The 14415-nt window shown below is 46.2% G+C and overlaps 1 protein-coding gene across 2 annotated transcripts in view; it reads right to left on the bottom strand.

The window, feature by feature from the left end:
- LOC119379032 (F-box/WD repeat-containing protein 11) overlaps positions 1 to 14415 on the bottom strand; it is a 61383-nt gene that overhangs the window by 28933 nt on the left and 18035 nt on the right. For both annotated transcript variants that reach the window (XM_037648169.2, XM_037648171.2), the window contains exons 3-6: positions 13533 to 13607; positions 7671 to 7835; positions 7378 to 7582; positions 7202 to 7287 (exon numbers count right to left, since the gene is read on the bottom strand). In XM_037648169.2, coding sequence (XP_037504097.1) covers positions 7202 to 7287; positions 7378 to 7582; positions 7671 to 7835; positions 13533 to 13607 — 531 coding nt within the window. The remainder of the gene's footprint in view (positions 1 to 7201; positions 7288 to 7377; positions 7583 to 7670; positions 7836 to 13532; positions 13608 to 14415) is intronic.

Genomic DNA, 14415 nt, shown 5'->3' with positions numbered 1-14415 from the left:
TTGCACCTAGCAAAGATTTTCTGGAGGTGCTTAACACATAGCATGTGGCGATCATCCGCACCACTGCACTCAACTTTATTTCACATCAAGCGAAACATGTTTCTTGTCTCGGCTGATGTCGTCACCCCTTGAATAGCTGCATTGACACTGCCACGATCACCGTGCGTGACGCCAAGTTGTTTCACTTAAATGGTCAAACCAGTCGATGTTGCAGGCGAGATCAGTGTAGCCCACCACTAAGTCTAGAGAATCGGCCTTCTCTGTCAATGTTGTGACTGGAAGGGGCTGCTCTCGCACGGTGCAACCACACAATCAGCACCGTTTTGACGTCCGGAACTTCGAGCCTCGAATGCGCTTCTTTGATTAGGGCTACCTTTCTTTGCAGCACCAGTGACTTGCTTTTCTTTGGCGGCGTTATCCTCACCACATCGCACGGCTGACGAGAAAATCCGAGCGACGTGTCTTGCGTAAATAAAATGCTGAAATCGCATCTCTGACGGTAAACAAAACGACGTGTGCGACCCATGCTATTTTGCAGGGCCTGCCCCTGTGCACGTCTATGGCGTCACATGACGTGACACAGGGTTACTTGAAAAAAATGTTATGCCGCTAGGTTGCGACTTCACTTTCTGGAACAGTGTTCACTTCGTCAAAAGCGCGGTAGCCTCGCGCAAACATTGTGAAACGTAGACATTTTGCCACTAGCATTTTGTGAAACGGTTCGGCGGCGAAATTTTTGTTCCATTCTCCCTCGAGATTTCGAGATAACTGAAAGTGGGCACGAAAACACTTCGACATAAAGGGTAATAAATACATTGCACCTATGGGAAATCAATTGGTACCGCGGAAAATTTCGACTTAGCCGATTTTTCGAGATATGCGAGTTCGAGTTAACGAGGTATTACTGTACTTGTCTCACTTTTTTTTCTGAACGTCAACATGGGGCATAATATTAATGAGAACTAACAGACAATAATGCCAAGGAAAGTATAGGGGATGTTATTTGTAGTAATTAGGATATAAATGTGAAGAAAGTAAAGTGGACGAAAAGATAACTTGCCGCTGGCAGGGACCGACCGAACCAGTGACCTTCGAATAACGCGTCCGATGCTCTACCACTGAGCTACAGCGGCGGTCATCCTCCTGTCCACTTTATGGGGTATATATGTGCCACGTGACGCCAACAGGCAGAAAATGAGTGTTCCACACTCGCCGCCATGGCTGTGATCAGTGCTGACTAACGCTCCTAGGTTTAAATGCACATATACAGAGTGTTTTTATTTTAGACAATACAGATTTTTTATAAAAATCCTATGACAGTAAGGCTCCTGCCATTTTCGCACACGAACTCCACGTCGAGGCAGAAATACTTTGCCCCAGTTGAAATTACACTGTTGTGACTAATTAACAATAACGTGTTTACTAACTTTTTAATCATTGACTTGAGGGCAGATGTTTATATTACAAAGTTGTAGTGCGTGCCAGTTTATGGCATACCTATCTTTTAGAAATCACAAAAGTTGCATGTAGTTCTAGATAGTGATCATCGAATTTCAAGGTCGAAATCGAAACCAATCGCACCCAGCACGCACGAAGCGCGACTGTTCTGCTACGTCAGACTGGAACTACCAGGCACATGGCAGTGACGAAATTTGAATGACGGCGCACCGCGGCCGTATGTTTCCATGAAAAGCTGCAAGTCATCTTACTTTTGCGCGCAATGTTTGGTGCTTTTTTTTTTTTTCGAACTGTGCACAAGAAAACCGCAATATCAACTTTTTCTTTGTCTGGGAAGCATAAAACTCAGAGGTGGCCACTGCGGTGCTTCTTCTTGCAGACAGGCAAAATAGTTTTTCATGTCTCTTTATAGTTTAAGAAACGGATAGGCACCACCCATCACACGCAAACATTAAGCTACCTACTAGTGTATTTCAGAATGTGCGGCAATTTTTATGACCAGATTCTGCTTTAGCACGCCTTCATACAAATTTTATCATTTCCCTGTCACGTGTCATTCCAGTGTTCCGCCACACTTCGTGCGCGCCGGGCGCGATCAGTTTTGATTTCGACCTTGAAATTCAATGATGAATATCTCGAACTATGTACAACTTTTGTATTTCTAAAAAATAGGTATGCCATAAACTGGCACGTACTACAACTTTGTAATATAAACACCTGCCCTCAAGTCAATAATTTAAAAGTTAATTAACGAGTTTTTGTTAATTCGTTGGTCAGCATCATTTTCATTGCGGGAAAGTATTTCCGCCTCGACAAAGAGTTGGAGTGTGAAAACGACAGGAGCCTGACTGTCATAGAATTTTTGACTGTCAGAATTTTTATAAGAAATCTGTATTGTCTAAAAAAAACACCCTGTACAGCTCAGACCACTTATAACGTAACCGCTTACAGTGCAGTACCGGCTATAATGCGGTTTTTTCTGACTCCCGTTTACTCTCCCATAGAACTCCATGTATACGCATACCGCTTATTGTGCAGACCCCCGAGATGAAAGACCGGTTATAATGCGGCTGCCGGAACATTGTCAGAGATGCGAGGGTGCGAGCGTGCTTCTCAGCAGAGATGCGCCGGTGGGGGAGAGAGCGGCGACGGCATTACAAAGGAGGAGGGGACGCGGAACGAACGAACAAGGAACGAACAAGGAGCGGGGGGAGAAAAAAAAAGGGATGGCTGTGGGGGACAGCAGCCCGGCGCAGGTGCGTGGAGAAGCCTTTGCCCCCTTCGGCCGCTTGACATGCGCGCTTCGTCGTTGCTTCGTCGTAGAGCGCAGATATCGCGCGTGCAACCTCGATTCCCCCGCAAGTAACAATGCTTTGAGACGCGATTGAGCTTTCGCCTTTGCCACCAACAGGCGGACTTACAAGCTTGAGAGACTTTTTCAGGATAGTTGCCGCGGCTGTTCTCCCGATCGCGAACCGCAACTTCGTTTCACGCGTGATGCCCTCGGTTTAGCTCGCGAGTGCGATCTCTTCTACTCCCGATCTCCGTGTTGCCTAGGGCAAGCTTCTCGCGGTGGCATGCCAAGTTGCAACGCGCACGCTAGGCCTAACGAGCGCTAGCTGCCATGTCGGCGGCCGCGGACTACAGAAGTTGCGGTTTGGTGCCGAGTCAATAAAACATTTTGCAATTGTTGCATTTAGAAGGGGTGACTTACATCTTTTACGAAAACGCGGGCGCGCGTGTGAAACACTCGAGTGGTGGTTTGTGGTCGCCACCGTTTTCGACATCGCGGACGCGCAGTGTGTTACCGCGGCGACTTCCCGTGACGGCGAATTTTTTCCGCGTTCGTTATGTCGGCACCGCAGGTCCACGGACGCTAACAGTTCAACATTTTCAAATGTAAGCAGATGCAAACTTACGCCCCAGTCGCATGCCGCGATAGTCGGAATCGCGCGCCTGCCTGTTGGTCATGTTTTGTACACGTGCAACCTTTCAAAAATGTTGTTTTGGTTATAGTGCGGTACCGCTTATAGTGCGGATATTCGCGACTCCGGCGACTTACGTTATAAGCGGTCTATGCTGTATAACCCATAAAGTGGACGGGAGGACGACCGCCGCCGTAGCTCAGTGGTAGAGCATCGGACGCGTTATTCGAAGGTCACAGGTTCGGTCCCTGCTGGCGGCAAGTCATCTTTTCGTCCACTTTACTTTCTTTACATTTATACCCTAATTACTACAAATAACATCCCCTATACTTTGCTTGGCATTATTGTCTGTTAGTTCGCATTAATATCGTGTCGAACAAAGAAAACCGAGCCCTTAGAACTCATCATCTTTCCTTCAAACATAGGGGCATGTAAGTTTTATATTTAAAAGCTGTTATCCATTACACTCAAGTACTTTTTATTTTTCTCCTGTGAAAATTTGCTAAGTGTTTGATTAAATTAAAAATGGTATCTGTTTTTCTTAGACGGTACCCGGGAAGCAGGGTTGGCGTAAAATTATGTCATATACAGAAGACTCTCGATAATTCAAACATTGATAATTCAAACTTTCGGTTAATTCAAACAAATCTTAAATTTTTGGTTGCCCCGCCACGTTTTCAGTGTGTTTTAAAGCCGCTTAATTCAAACCGCCCCACTGCACAAATTCGGTTAACGCAAACTTATTGCTTGTCCATGCCTGTAAATATCTGACACCTTTGTTGCTTCTAACTGAACATTCGCGTTTACAGTCGAACCTCGTAAATACGTACCCGCTTTAAACGTACAAACGGTTAAAACGTAGTCGCAACGAATCCCCGAACGAGTCTCATAGAGATTAATGCATTCCCTGGTCGCTTAAGCCGTAGCAGTTTGTCCTATGCCTACCGGTTAGTGGGTACCTTGCATACCGCGATAACTTGTTGTGCCAAGAAAGTTTACAGCGCTGCTGAACTTGCCGACGTCAAAATGTGCTGCAAAAGGTCCTCCATCTTTTCTAGAATCGCAGAGATCAGTCGATTAGTGCTTCCAACTTCCGCGTGATTGCAGGCAATGCCTTTGCGACGAACGCGCCAGTACGACTTATCGCCGACAACCCTATCACCTTCAGCCATCTGCTCGGGTAGGCGTGTGGCGTAGTGGTACTTGAATGCTTTTAAGTCTACATGCACGCTTTTGATAGGCGACAACCTGAGCGCACTGGGCCGCCGATCACAGGCTCCTCGTTGTGCGGGACCACGTTCAAGTGCGCGCCGCTAAATTTGTAGAAATGAAAGCAGCTTGCTGTTGCTGAGTTGAGCGTCGCGGGCACCGAAAAACCTCGCTGCACTGACTGTCACGCTAAGCGCACGCATAAGGTACAGCTAGCGTAGCACTGTTGTAACCATACTGCGCACTTTTATTAGGTGGCGGCCGCCCAAATACGCCTCCGTGTGCTGCCATGACCGCTACAGCATCACGAGCTTGCGGAGTGCGCGTCACATGCAGGAAGCTCGTCGTCGCTGCGATAACCCAACTAGCTAATTGCCACATCTGCGCACGGTGTGAAGTGGAGCTTGTACAAAGAACACTGACATGGCAAACACATGCGTATGGTACAGCAAGCAGCCCCACAGCGACGGCCTGAGCCGAGTAAGCGACGCGGTGCATGCAACTAGCCAGGGACGATCTGTTCCATGCGGCCGTACCGCATTTCAATGAAACCGTCAGCTTTCGCTTAGTGGCAGATCATGATGCAGACGCGTACACATGTAACGCGGAAAGTCGATACTGTCCGCTCTTGTCACTATGACAGTCGCTATGTATCCCGGACCCTGCAATAGTTTCGAAATGCTCCTTGGCGTCACCATCGTGCACTATCAGACGGTCGCGTGAGAGTGCCAGAATCTTTTGTGCACTTTGACAAAAAGAAACAAAAGACGTCTGGTGGGAGCTTGAGGCAATATTTACTGTGGCACTGTATTCATTTCTTTGTTGGTGGCGATGGCGCACGTCAAAGAGATGCAGATTTGTACTTGCTGCTTAAAGCGTACTACCGTTTAATACGTAGTTATGCCACGTTCCCGGCCTGTACGTATTAATGCGGTTTCTCTGTAAGTCGCATATAAAGCTGATTGCCCACCTACAAAACGGCTAAGCTAGCCAAACTGCATGCATCAACAGTTGCATACTGACTGAGGGGGGAGGGGAAAAAAAAAAAGAAAACACGAGACAGTCTGGCCTTGGTCGATTACGTGTCAAACGCTTCTTAACCCTTTCAGACGCCACTTATGAAGAACTGTCTGTGAATGCGTCAAATTGATACGTTATTTCAAGGCAATCGATATTACATTGCCACAAAAATAATGCCGTAACATGTCAATTTATGTGTGTTATAGTAATAATTCCTAATTACTTTTTTTTTAAATATCTATTTATTCTGAAGTCATTCATGCTCTGCTTTTGCACAAATAGAATGAAATCTCGGGCTAGAAATATAGTGAAAATTAGTTTTCGGTTATGTCCATGCTGAGCAAAAAAAAATTATACTTTTGACCTGGGTTGTGGGAAGCAGCACATCGAGCGACTCGTTGAATATGGTAGTGCCTTCAGAAAGTGATCATATGCAACAGTGCACTGCAAAATGAACCTAAATTAAGATTATTTATTTTGCAGGAGGTTCAATTCATCCAAAGCTCGACGTATCTTACTCTTTCTTAGCCCCTAGTCGATATAAATAACAAAAACAAGTGGTGTACACAATTGACCATTTGCAAAAATCTGCAAGGCGGCTTTACTGCAAGGTTGTTTTCCAACCAAAAACTCTCCGTCCCAGACTGGTTTTCTCGCTCATTGTACTTTTACCGCTCCCAATTCCAGTGAAGGCACGCGAGTACGACAAAACCCTCAGCCTTCGCTAGGTGGACAAGGCAGCCGTCGTTCGTAAGAAAAAAAAAGGGGGAGGGGGGAGCGGGTAGAGAAGCAAAAACAGAATGAGCGAGAAAAGCAGTCGGGGTTTGAGAGTTTTTGGTTGGAAAACAACCTTGCAGGAAAGCCGCCTTGCAGATTTTTGCAAATGGTCAATTGTGTACATAGCGTCTCAAAGGGTTAAAGTCACTTTCGCCACAGTACGCTGGTGTCATGCAGCAAAGCACCCCAAGATTTGGAAGGAACGACCGGCTGTCACGGGAACCAACACATTTCGTCTCTTAATTACACATGCGTGGACACGTTGTATAATAACAAGCACTTGTATGATCGCTGACATTTAAAAACTCTACTTGCAATCATGCACAGCTGTCTATGACGTTGCTGCGACTCTGAGAAACAATAAACATTCCAGCGCTTCTGATAATTCAAACAAAATCCTGAGGTCCCCTAGAGTTTGAATTATGAAGAGTCTACTGTAATAGACATTTTCAATACATCACTTTTACGGAGATTTTGCCGGGACCAAACCGATTCGTCGCAGAAATGCGGGTTGTCGTATAAGCATGGGACGCATAATCAAGGTTCCGCTGTATTTCCTTTGTAGCAGCTTCGTGCTGCAACCAAACAGATAAAAACTTTTTCCCTTTAAAGAACTGCAGATAATGTTATCAAGTCTTATGGAACAATCTTTCCTAATTCAAATTTGTGAGGTGGCAAAAAATATGTAATTGAGGCATTTTGAGATACTCAAAATGGCTGAGAAATGTAAAGAGCAGCTTATGCCGCTTGACTGCTGCGTAACGACACTGCAAAAGAAGCCATTTGCCAATGAAGAGGCAGAAATGTCTTACCGGACAGTAGAATCACTGGACCCAGAAATTATGACTTTGTCATCATACTGCAGACATAGTACAGAGCCTGTGTGACCTGTTAGCACCTGCAGGAAAACATAAATGGCCAGAAATGTAGAATTTACTATATAACTATATATTACCTTGACACATTGCTATATAATTTACTATATTACCTTGACACATTGCAAGGATGCCCTGTCCCATATCTTGATTGTGTTATCTCGCAGGCCAGACACAATCTTAGTGTCATCATACTGTAGGCAGTAGACACCTTTGGAATTCTCAGAGCGGCAGTTTATGCGTTGGAGATTGTGCCTTCCACACCTCCAATTGTTCTCTATGCTCTCAATGTCTTGAATGATGCGTGGATACAAACGCCTAGGAAACATGATAAAAAAGATAAGTTCGTGACTGGTGCACTTTTTATTTTGAATAAGGTCCCAGCTCTCCAGCCGAGTCCACCTACCTGTAAAACATGTGGTCAGGATGGGGTTCGCCTGGTGGTGGCTTGAACAGGTACTGCATCCAACCCCTTCTCTCAGCCAGACCCCGCCAAAGGGGGTCCGTAGAGACACGTCGTTCCATCAGCTTGCGCCAAAGGCCTCCCTCAGCCACAACGCGGCGCCACTCCCTGCGACCATCATTGCACAGGCAAGAAGTTTGAGGAGTTTGATACTACACTGCAGCACTTACAAAATGAAGTGCGTTTAGCCCTACATAGATTATCATAATGTCAAGGAAAAGTGCACAAGTTCAGGGATGCTGGTATTTAATTAATGACTTTAGAACAATGAAAACAAAAGCACACAAATGTTAGATGGAGCAAAGATAATTTAGTGGGTTGATCACACTAAGCCAGCAGGGAAACGCCGAGTACCGGCTCAGTGAGGCTTTGTGAAAAATGTTAAAGGGGCACTGGCAAGAAAATTTTCAGTTGTTTTCTTGCAACAAATGAAAGGCAAGGCCCTCAAGAGCCTAGAAAAGGTAGTGCTAAGCGCGAGTGCACCCTGAAAAAGTAATTAGAGTAGGTTTCTAAAAGCTAGTTTTCGGCTCCTACTGTACTGTCCACAAGGGGCCCTGACACCACAACATGGTACAGTCGAACCTCGATATATCGAACGGCACGGCGATCGCGAAATAGTTCGATATATCCAGAATTCGATATAAAAAATCACGTAAAACATGTGTCAAGAACTTGTGGAAAACAACCAATGAACCAATCGTGGTGCAGTAAATACTCACTTGAAGATTCAAACAAAGTATTTATTGTGTTGGCTTAAAATACTGAAAAAGAGTAGCCTGCTTTTTGTTGGCAATGGCGTGTTTGACGACTGCGTCCTCAACATAGTCCAGGCGATCCACAAGTGAAAGGCCGGTGCCTTCAATCGCGCTGCAGTGGCGGCGCGCAAGGGCCAAAGTGGCTACGACCTCAGCTGATGTCGGGAGCGGGGCACCATCAGCGCTTGCGGGATCCACCTCGGCAGCGTCTTCACTCGGCTGCTCAGCGGTAGCTTCGGCGACGATCTCTACATCCGTTAGCTCCGCCGTTGTACCAGTGCTGTCGTCACCTCCAACGAAGTCTTCGATGCACATGCTTTGCGGCTCCGCACCAACAAAGCTCTCCAGCTTGCTCCACATTTCGGCGAGCTCGCTTTCTTCATCTGCGCATGCCAACCCAGCTTCCTCGGATTCTTCCACTGATGCTTCGTCAGTGCGTCCACCGAAGCCCGCGTGCCGACACTTCTCGGCCTTGGCCTTTATGTCGGCTTAGTTTTTGAGCAGAGTACTCAATGTGCTCCTTGGTATGCCTAACCCGTCCGCGACGCTCGACTTCTCACCATTCTCAACGCACTGGATTGCTTCCAGTCTTGCTGCAAAAGTCAGGGTCGTCCGTTTCTTCGCGTCTGCAGCCATCGCTACACACACAACGCGCGGCAGGCCTAACACACGAGCACAACAACGACCGATGCGATGGATGCCCTGTGATCAAGGAGGAGCTGGTGCAACAAGTGCAGTGCGTCGTTGCTGCAAGGCTGCGGCGTGCGTATGCTGCAACGTTCAAGTGGCGCACTCGGCGCCATCGATGTGTGCAGCAGTCGTAAACGCCCACCGCGCTACCGCTATTTTCGAGAGTTGCGGGAAAGCTCGCCGCCTGTCAACGGAGCGCGGGCGGTTTGGGGTGGCCGAGTTCGATATATCCATTATACGTCAAACTTCGTTTGAAATAAAAAATTAAAAATGCATGCGATTTCCCACGTGATATAGGAACCGTTCGATATAGGCAATAATTCGATATGTCCGTGTTCGATATATCGAGGTTTGACTACAGTATAGACCGCTTATAACGTAAGTCGCCGGAGTCGCGAATATCCGCACTATAAGCGGTACCGCACTATAACCAAAACAACCTTCTTCAAAGGCTGCACTTGCGCAAAACGTGTTGAGCATGTAGCCTCGCGTGTCCGATAATCGACCTATGCGATTTGGGGCGCTTACAACCACTTAAATCTCCGAATGTTCAAAAATTAACCGCCAAAGACCCGCATTGCCAACGAAATGAACACGGGGGAAAAAAGCAAACAAAACAATGTGCCATCGCGGAAATTCGCCGACTACGTTTCAGGCCACCTCGAGGTATGCGCATTACACAGAAACCATGTCGAATCGCGACCGAAATTTCACGTGCTGAGCGGTACCGATCGTTCGATTTCACGGGCGCGCACGCGATGTCCAAGACATTGCAATCGAATCCGGAACCACCATTCGAGAGTTGCATGTGCCAACCATGTCCTCGTTTTCATTAACGATATGATTCCCTTCCCTTCAAGTGCAGCCATCGCAAAAAGTTTCGTTGATTCCGCACCAAACCGCAACTTTTATCGCCCGCACCGCTACCGAAAAGCAACCAACGCTGATTAGGCCTAGCCTGCGGTTCAGCATGTTGTCGCGGGAAGTTTGTCTAAGACAACATGAAGATCGGACGTCGAAAAGATCGCACTCAAGCACTAACCCAAGAACAGCGCGCGTGATACGAAGTTTGTGTTCGCGGCCGGGAGATCAACAGCGACAAAAGCCCGCCAAGCTCGTTTAAGTCCGCGCACTGGCAGAAAAGGCGAAAGCTCGCGTCATGAAGCCGCAAAACTTTTCAATTTGCGGATGAGGTAGCAAACGCGATATCTGTAGCAAGTGTGATAACGACGACGCTTTTCCCGACAGGAAACTTACTTTAAAGCGCACTTGATGAGGACGCGATCGTACGTTCCACGCGGAACGCGCTGCCGGCAAGCGGCCGCGGAGCCTTGCCGCCGCCGGTGCAAAGGCTACTCCGTCGCCTAGGCAACCACCATCCTTCCCCACTCGGCGAGCCCGCACAGCGCTGCCGCGGTCTTTTTCCTCCCTCCGCCCCTCGTTCGTTCGCTGTGCGTGCCCTCGCCCTTCGTAACGACCTCGTCGCTCCCTCCCCAGCGGCGTACCCCCTTTGAGAACCGCACTCGTTACCGCGTTTGTCAGAAATATTTTCCCGCAACCGCGTTATAAACGGTATTTCATCTTGGGGGACTGCACAATAAGCGGTATGCGTATACATGCGGTTCTATGGGAGGGTAAACGGGAGTCGAAAAAGACCGCATTATAACCGGTCCTGCACTATATGCGGTTACGTTATAAGTGGTCTGCACTGTATAAGCTTCTCAGCACGCACTCACGCAACACAGTGACGTTTCCATGGCTGCTCCGCACCGTGGCTCCACTGGTGACACACAAGCGGCCATTTTGAATGTTTTGGTGATGCACAAGCGGCCATATGGGAAGCTTTGGTACCTGACATCATCACAACTAGCCAGACTGCTGCGTGAAGTCGCCAGAATTAGTACTGCAGCCCGACGTCAAGCTAGTGTCGATGTCAATAGATGTGCCATGGAAAAAATTGACCAATATCAAAATAAAATATCTTATCAGCATTTGCTGAGCTTCACCCTTGCTCAGAGTCCGACTCTGCATACAGGAGATTTGTATGGCAGAGTAAACGCGCCTTCGAAAAAAGGTGTCAACACCCCTTTAAATCACAAAAAAGTGAAGGAGCTTCCTAAAGCGAACAATATGCATGCAAACTGAAGTAGGATGGCAGACTGGGCGAGTTGGATGAAATACATGATGCTTGAACAACAGTGTGAAAGACTGCTTGCGCCGTTTTCACGCCGTTTTGACGTCCATCAGTGCCATTTTGACGTCCTGAAACTTCGAGCCTCAAATCCGCTTCTCTGATTAGGGCTACCTTTCTTTGCAGCATTAGTGACTTGCTTGTCTTTGGCGGCGCTATCCTTTCCACATCGCACGACTGACAAAAATATATGCGCGACGTGCCTTGCGTAAATAAAATGCTGAAATCGCATCTCTGATGGTAAACAAAACTACGTGTACGAACCGTGCTATTTTGCAGGGCCTGCCTCTGTGCACATCTATAGAGTCACATGACATGACACAGGGTTGCTTGACAAAGTTGTTATGCCGCTAGGTTCCAACTTCACTTCCGGGAACAGTGTCCACTTCGTCAGCACGTCAGCCTCACGCGAACCTTGTGAAACGTATGACATTTTGCCGCTAGTATTTTGTGAAACGGTTTGGTGGCGAAGTATTTGTTCCACTCTCAGTCAAGGTTTCGAGATAACCAAAAGTGGGCACGGAAATACTTCAGAGATAAAGGGCAATAAATACATTGCACCTATGGGAAAAATCGTTCGGTACCGCGGAAAATTTCGACTTAGCCGATTTTTCGAGATATGCGAATTCGAGTTAACGAGGTTAAATTGTATATGTGTGCGTAGTTTCAATGGTTAGCATAAGAAAAGCGCAAGTGCACCCAAATATGGTCGTTATAACCAATAGATCATTATATCTAGGATCGTTATAAGTGGGTTTGACTGTACAACCTACAGATACAGTAAAAGCTCGTTAATTCGACTCTCGTTAATTCGGAAAATCGGTTAATTCGGACACGTCATCTGGTCCCTGTAAATATACGCATCACTCTATGAGACTGGGCGCTCGTTATTTCGGACAGATTTGACCGCAAATCGGATAATTCGGCGACTTTCGGGCCGCTGGCGAGGCTCGAAAACGAAAAAAGAACAATTCGGAACAAAAGTGAAGCTCAAACGCAGCATCGCCATGAACATCAATTATCGACTTGGCTTGGATTGAGACTGGTTGAACGCCTTTTTTTTCGCGTGGGTTTTGTTGCTTTGTTCCCATTGGTGTGCTGCATCGTTGATCGCCGATTTATTGAGGAACGTTTCAGTACGGCTCCTTTAGCTTGATCGTTGCTGGTGCTTTTGTGCTGACTTCTCGTGCGACCGCACTCTCCGCCGATGGCAACGCCGGCGAAGCCGCCCAAGTACGAGGCCAAGGACTTCACCACCAAAGTAGAAATTTTGCGTGCTCTGAATAACGGGCTCTCCCGACAAGAAGTGATGAAAAGTGATGAAAGGGGATCCTTTAATCGGCGGCAAGAAGCAAGGAACGAGTAACCGTACTTTTAATCCCCCAACGTGACGGGAACAGAGCGCTTGCCGCTTCTCGTTATCGAAAAGGTTCAAAAGCCACGCTGCTTTAAGAACATCAACAATCTTCCCGTGGATTACAGTGCCAACCGAAAAGCGTGGATGACGGGTGAAACTTTTGCGGTGTTGCAGACATGCGAGCTGCTGAGCACCTTGAAGGGCTCAGAAAAATTGTGTCCGCACGAATTTCTGCTCGAAAACAGACAAGCATCCGCGATTACTTTGTTAAGTAAAGGTATGTTGAAAAAACTCGTGCATTTATTGTGTTTATTTCGGCCATTCGATAATTCGGACATTCGGTTAATTCGGACATTTTTTCCGGTCCCTAGAAATCCGAATTAACGAGCTTTTACTGTATTATAATAATGCTACAGTTAGTCACCTATACTGTTCACAATCAGGAATTGATATGCTTGATCAAGAAATTCCTATAAAAATGCCATAACCCGGAGGATCTAAAAGACTACACAGGCTTCAAATAAAGGTACACATACTGGTAGTCTCAAACTCGAATATACTTAGAAAATATGTGAAGTTTTTAAATAGTCCTACTCATTTCAGAGGTTGAAGCAAATGTGGAATCTTTTGCTATACGGTACTTGAAAGTTTCGAATACCATACATATTAAAATCCATCTCGATTACCCCAGTTTTCAGTACAGGTGTTAGTGTTAGTGCTTACAGAATCATTCCAAGCAGCTTATTGACACCACGAACTTAATAAATAGTTTCTATCAAGTAACTGCAAAACTAATTTGCCAAAATCCCGACCTGCAGACTGCCTCAGCAGCACACAAGCTGCGTGCATCCAAGTATGACAGGATTGCTTCAGCAACATGGTCCAGCCTGAATAAGAAAACAAAAAAAAAAACAATGAATATCTTAGTGAAAGTAGTCAATCAATGCAAAATTATGTCAAAGGCCAATGTGAACATAATGACCAGACACCGGTGAACCTGGTACATAAACGTTTTTAATCAATGCAAAATTATGTCAAAGGCCAATGTGAACATAATGACCAGAAACCGGTGAACCTGGTACATAAACGTTTGAGTCGGAGGCACATACATTTGATGCTGCTCACAATGAATTTAGCTAAACTTGCACAAACCTTTAGCACAATATAATTATGCACTTGCTCATCAGTAGGATATTATGAGAATTAACATACTGGTGCTCCCAGGATTCACACTAAACAGACTATACTGGTATGAATGTATCACTATTATAAATGCCCTGAGCAGTCAATCAATGCAAAATTATGTCAAAGGCCAATGTGAACATAATGACCAGACACCGGTGAACCTGGTACATAAACGTTTGAGTCGGAGGCACATACATTTGATGCTGCTCACAATGAATTTAGCTAAACTTGCACAAACCTTTAGCACAATATAATTATGCACTTGCTCATCAGTAGGATATTATGAGAATTAACATACTGGTGCTCCCAGGATTCACACTAAACAGACTATACTGGTATGAATGTATCACTATTATAAATGCCCTGAGCACTCAATTTTCAATTCCAGAATTGCTTCATGTTCTACAGTCATTACTTCTGAATTTTAGTCGAACAACTTAGTTACGGTTAGAGCATAATGATTATGACAGCTTCCACATCCCCATTTTTCTGAAGGACTTACCCTTTTGT

The sequence above is a fragment of the Rhipicephalus sanguineus genome, chromosome 1 (assembly GCF_013339695.2).
Source record: "Rhipicephalus sanguineus isolate Rsan-2018 chromosome 1, BIME_Rsan_1.4, whole genome shotgun sequence".
NCBI classification, from domain to species: Eukaryota; Metazoa; Arthropoda; class Arachnida; order Ixodida; family Ixodidae; genus Rhipicephalus; species Rhipicephalus sanguineus.
The sequence above is the reverse complement of the archived record's forward strand: the minus strand, read 5'-3'. Positions and strand labels throughout refer to the sequence as shown.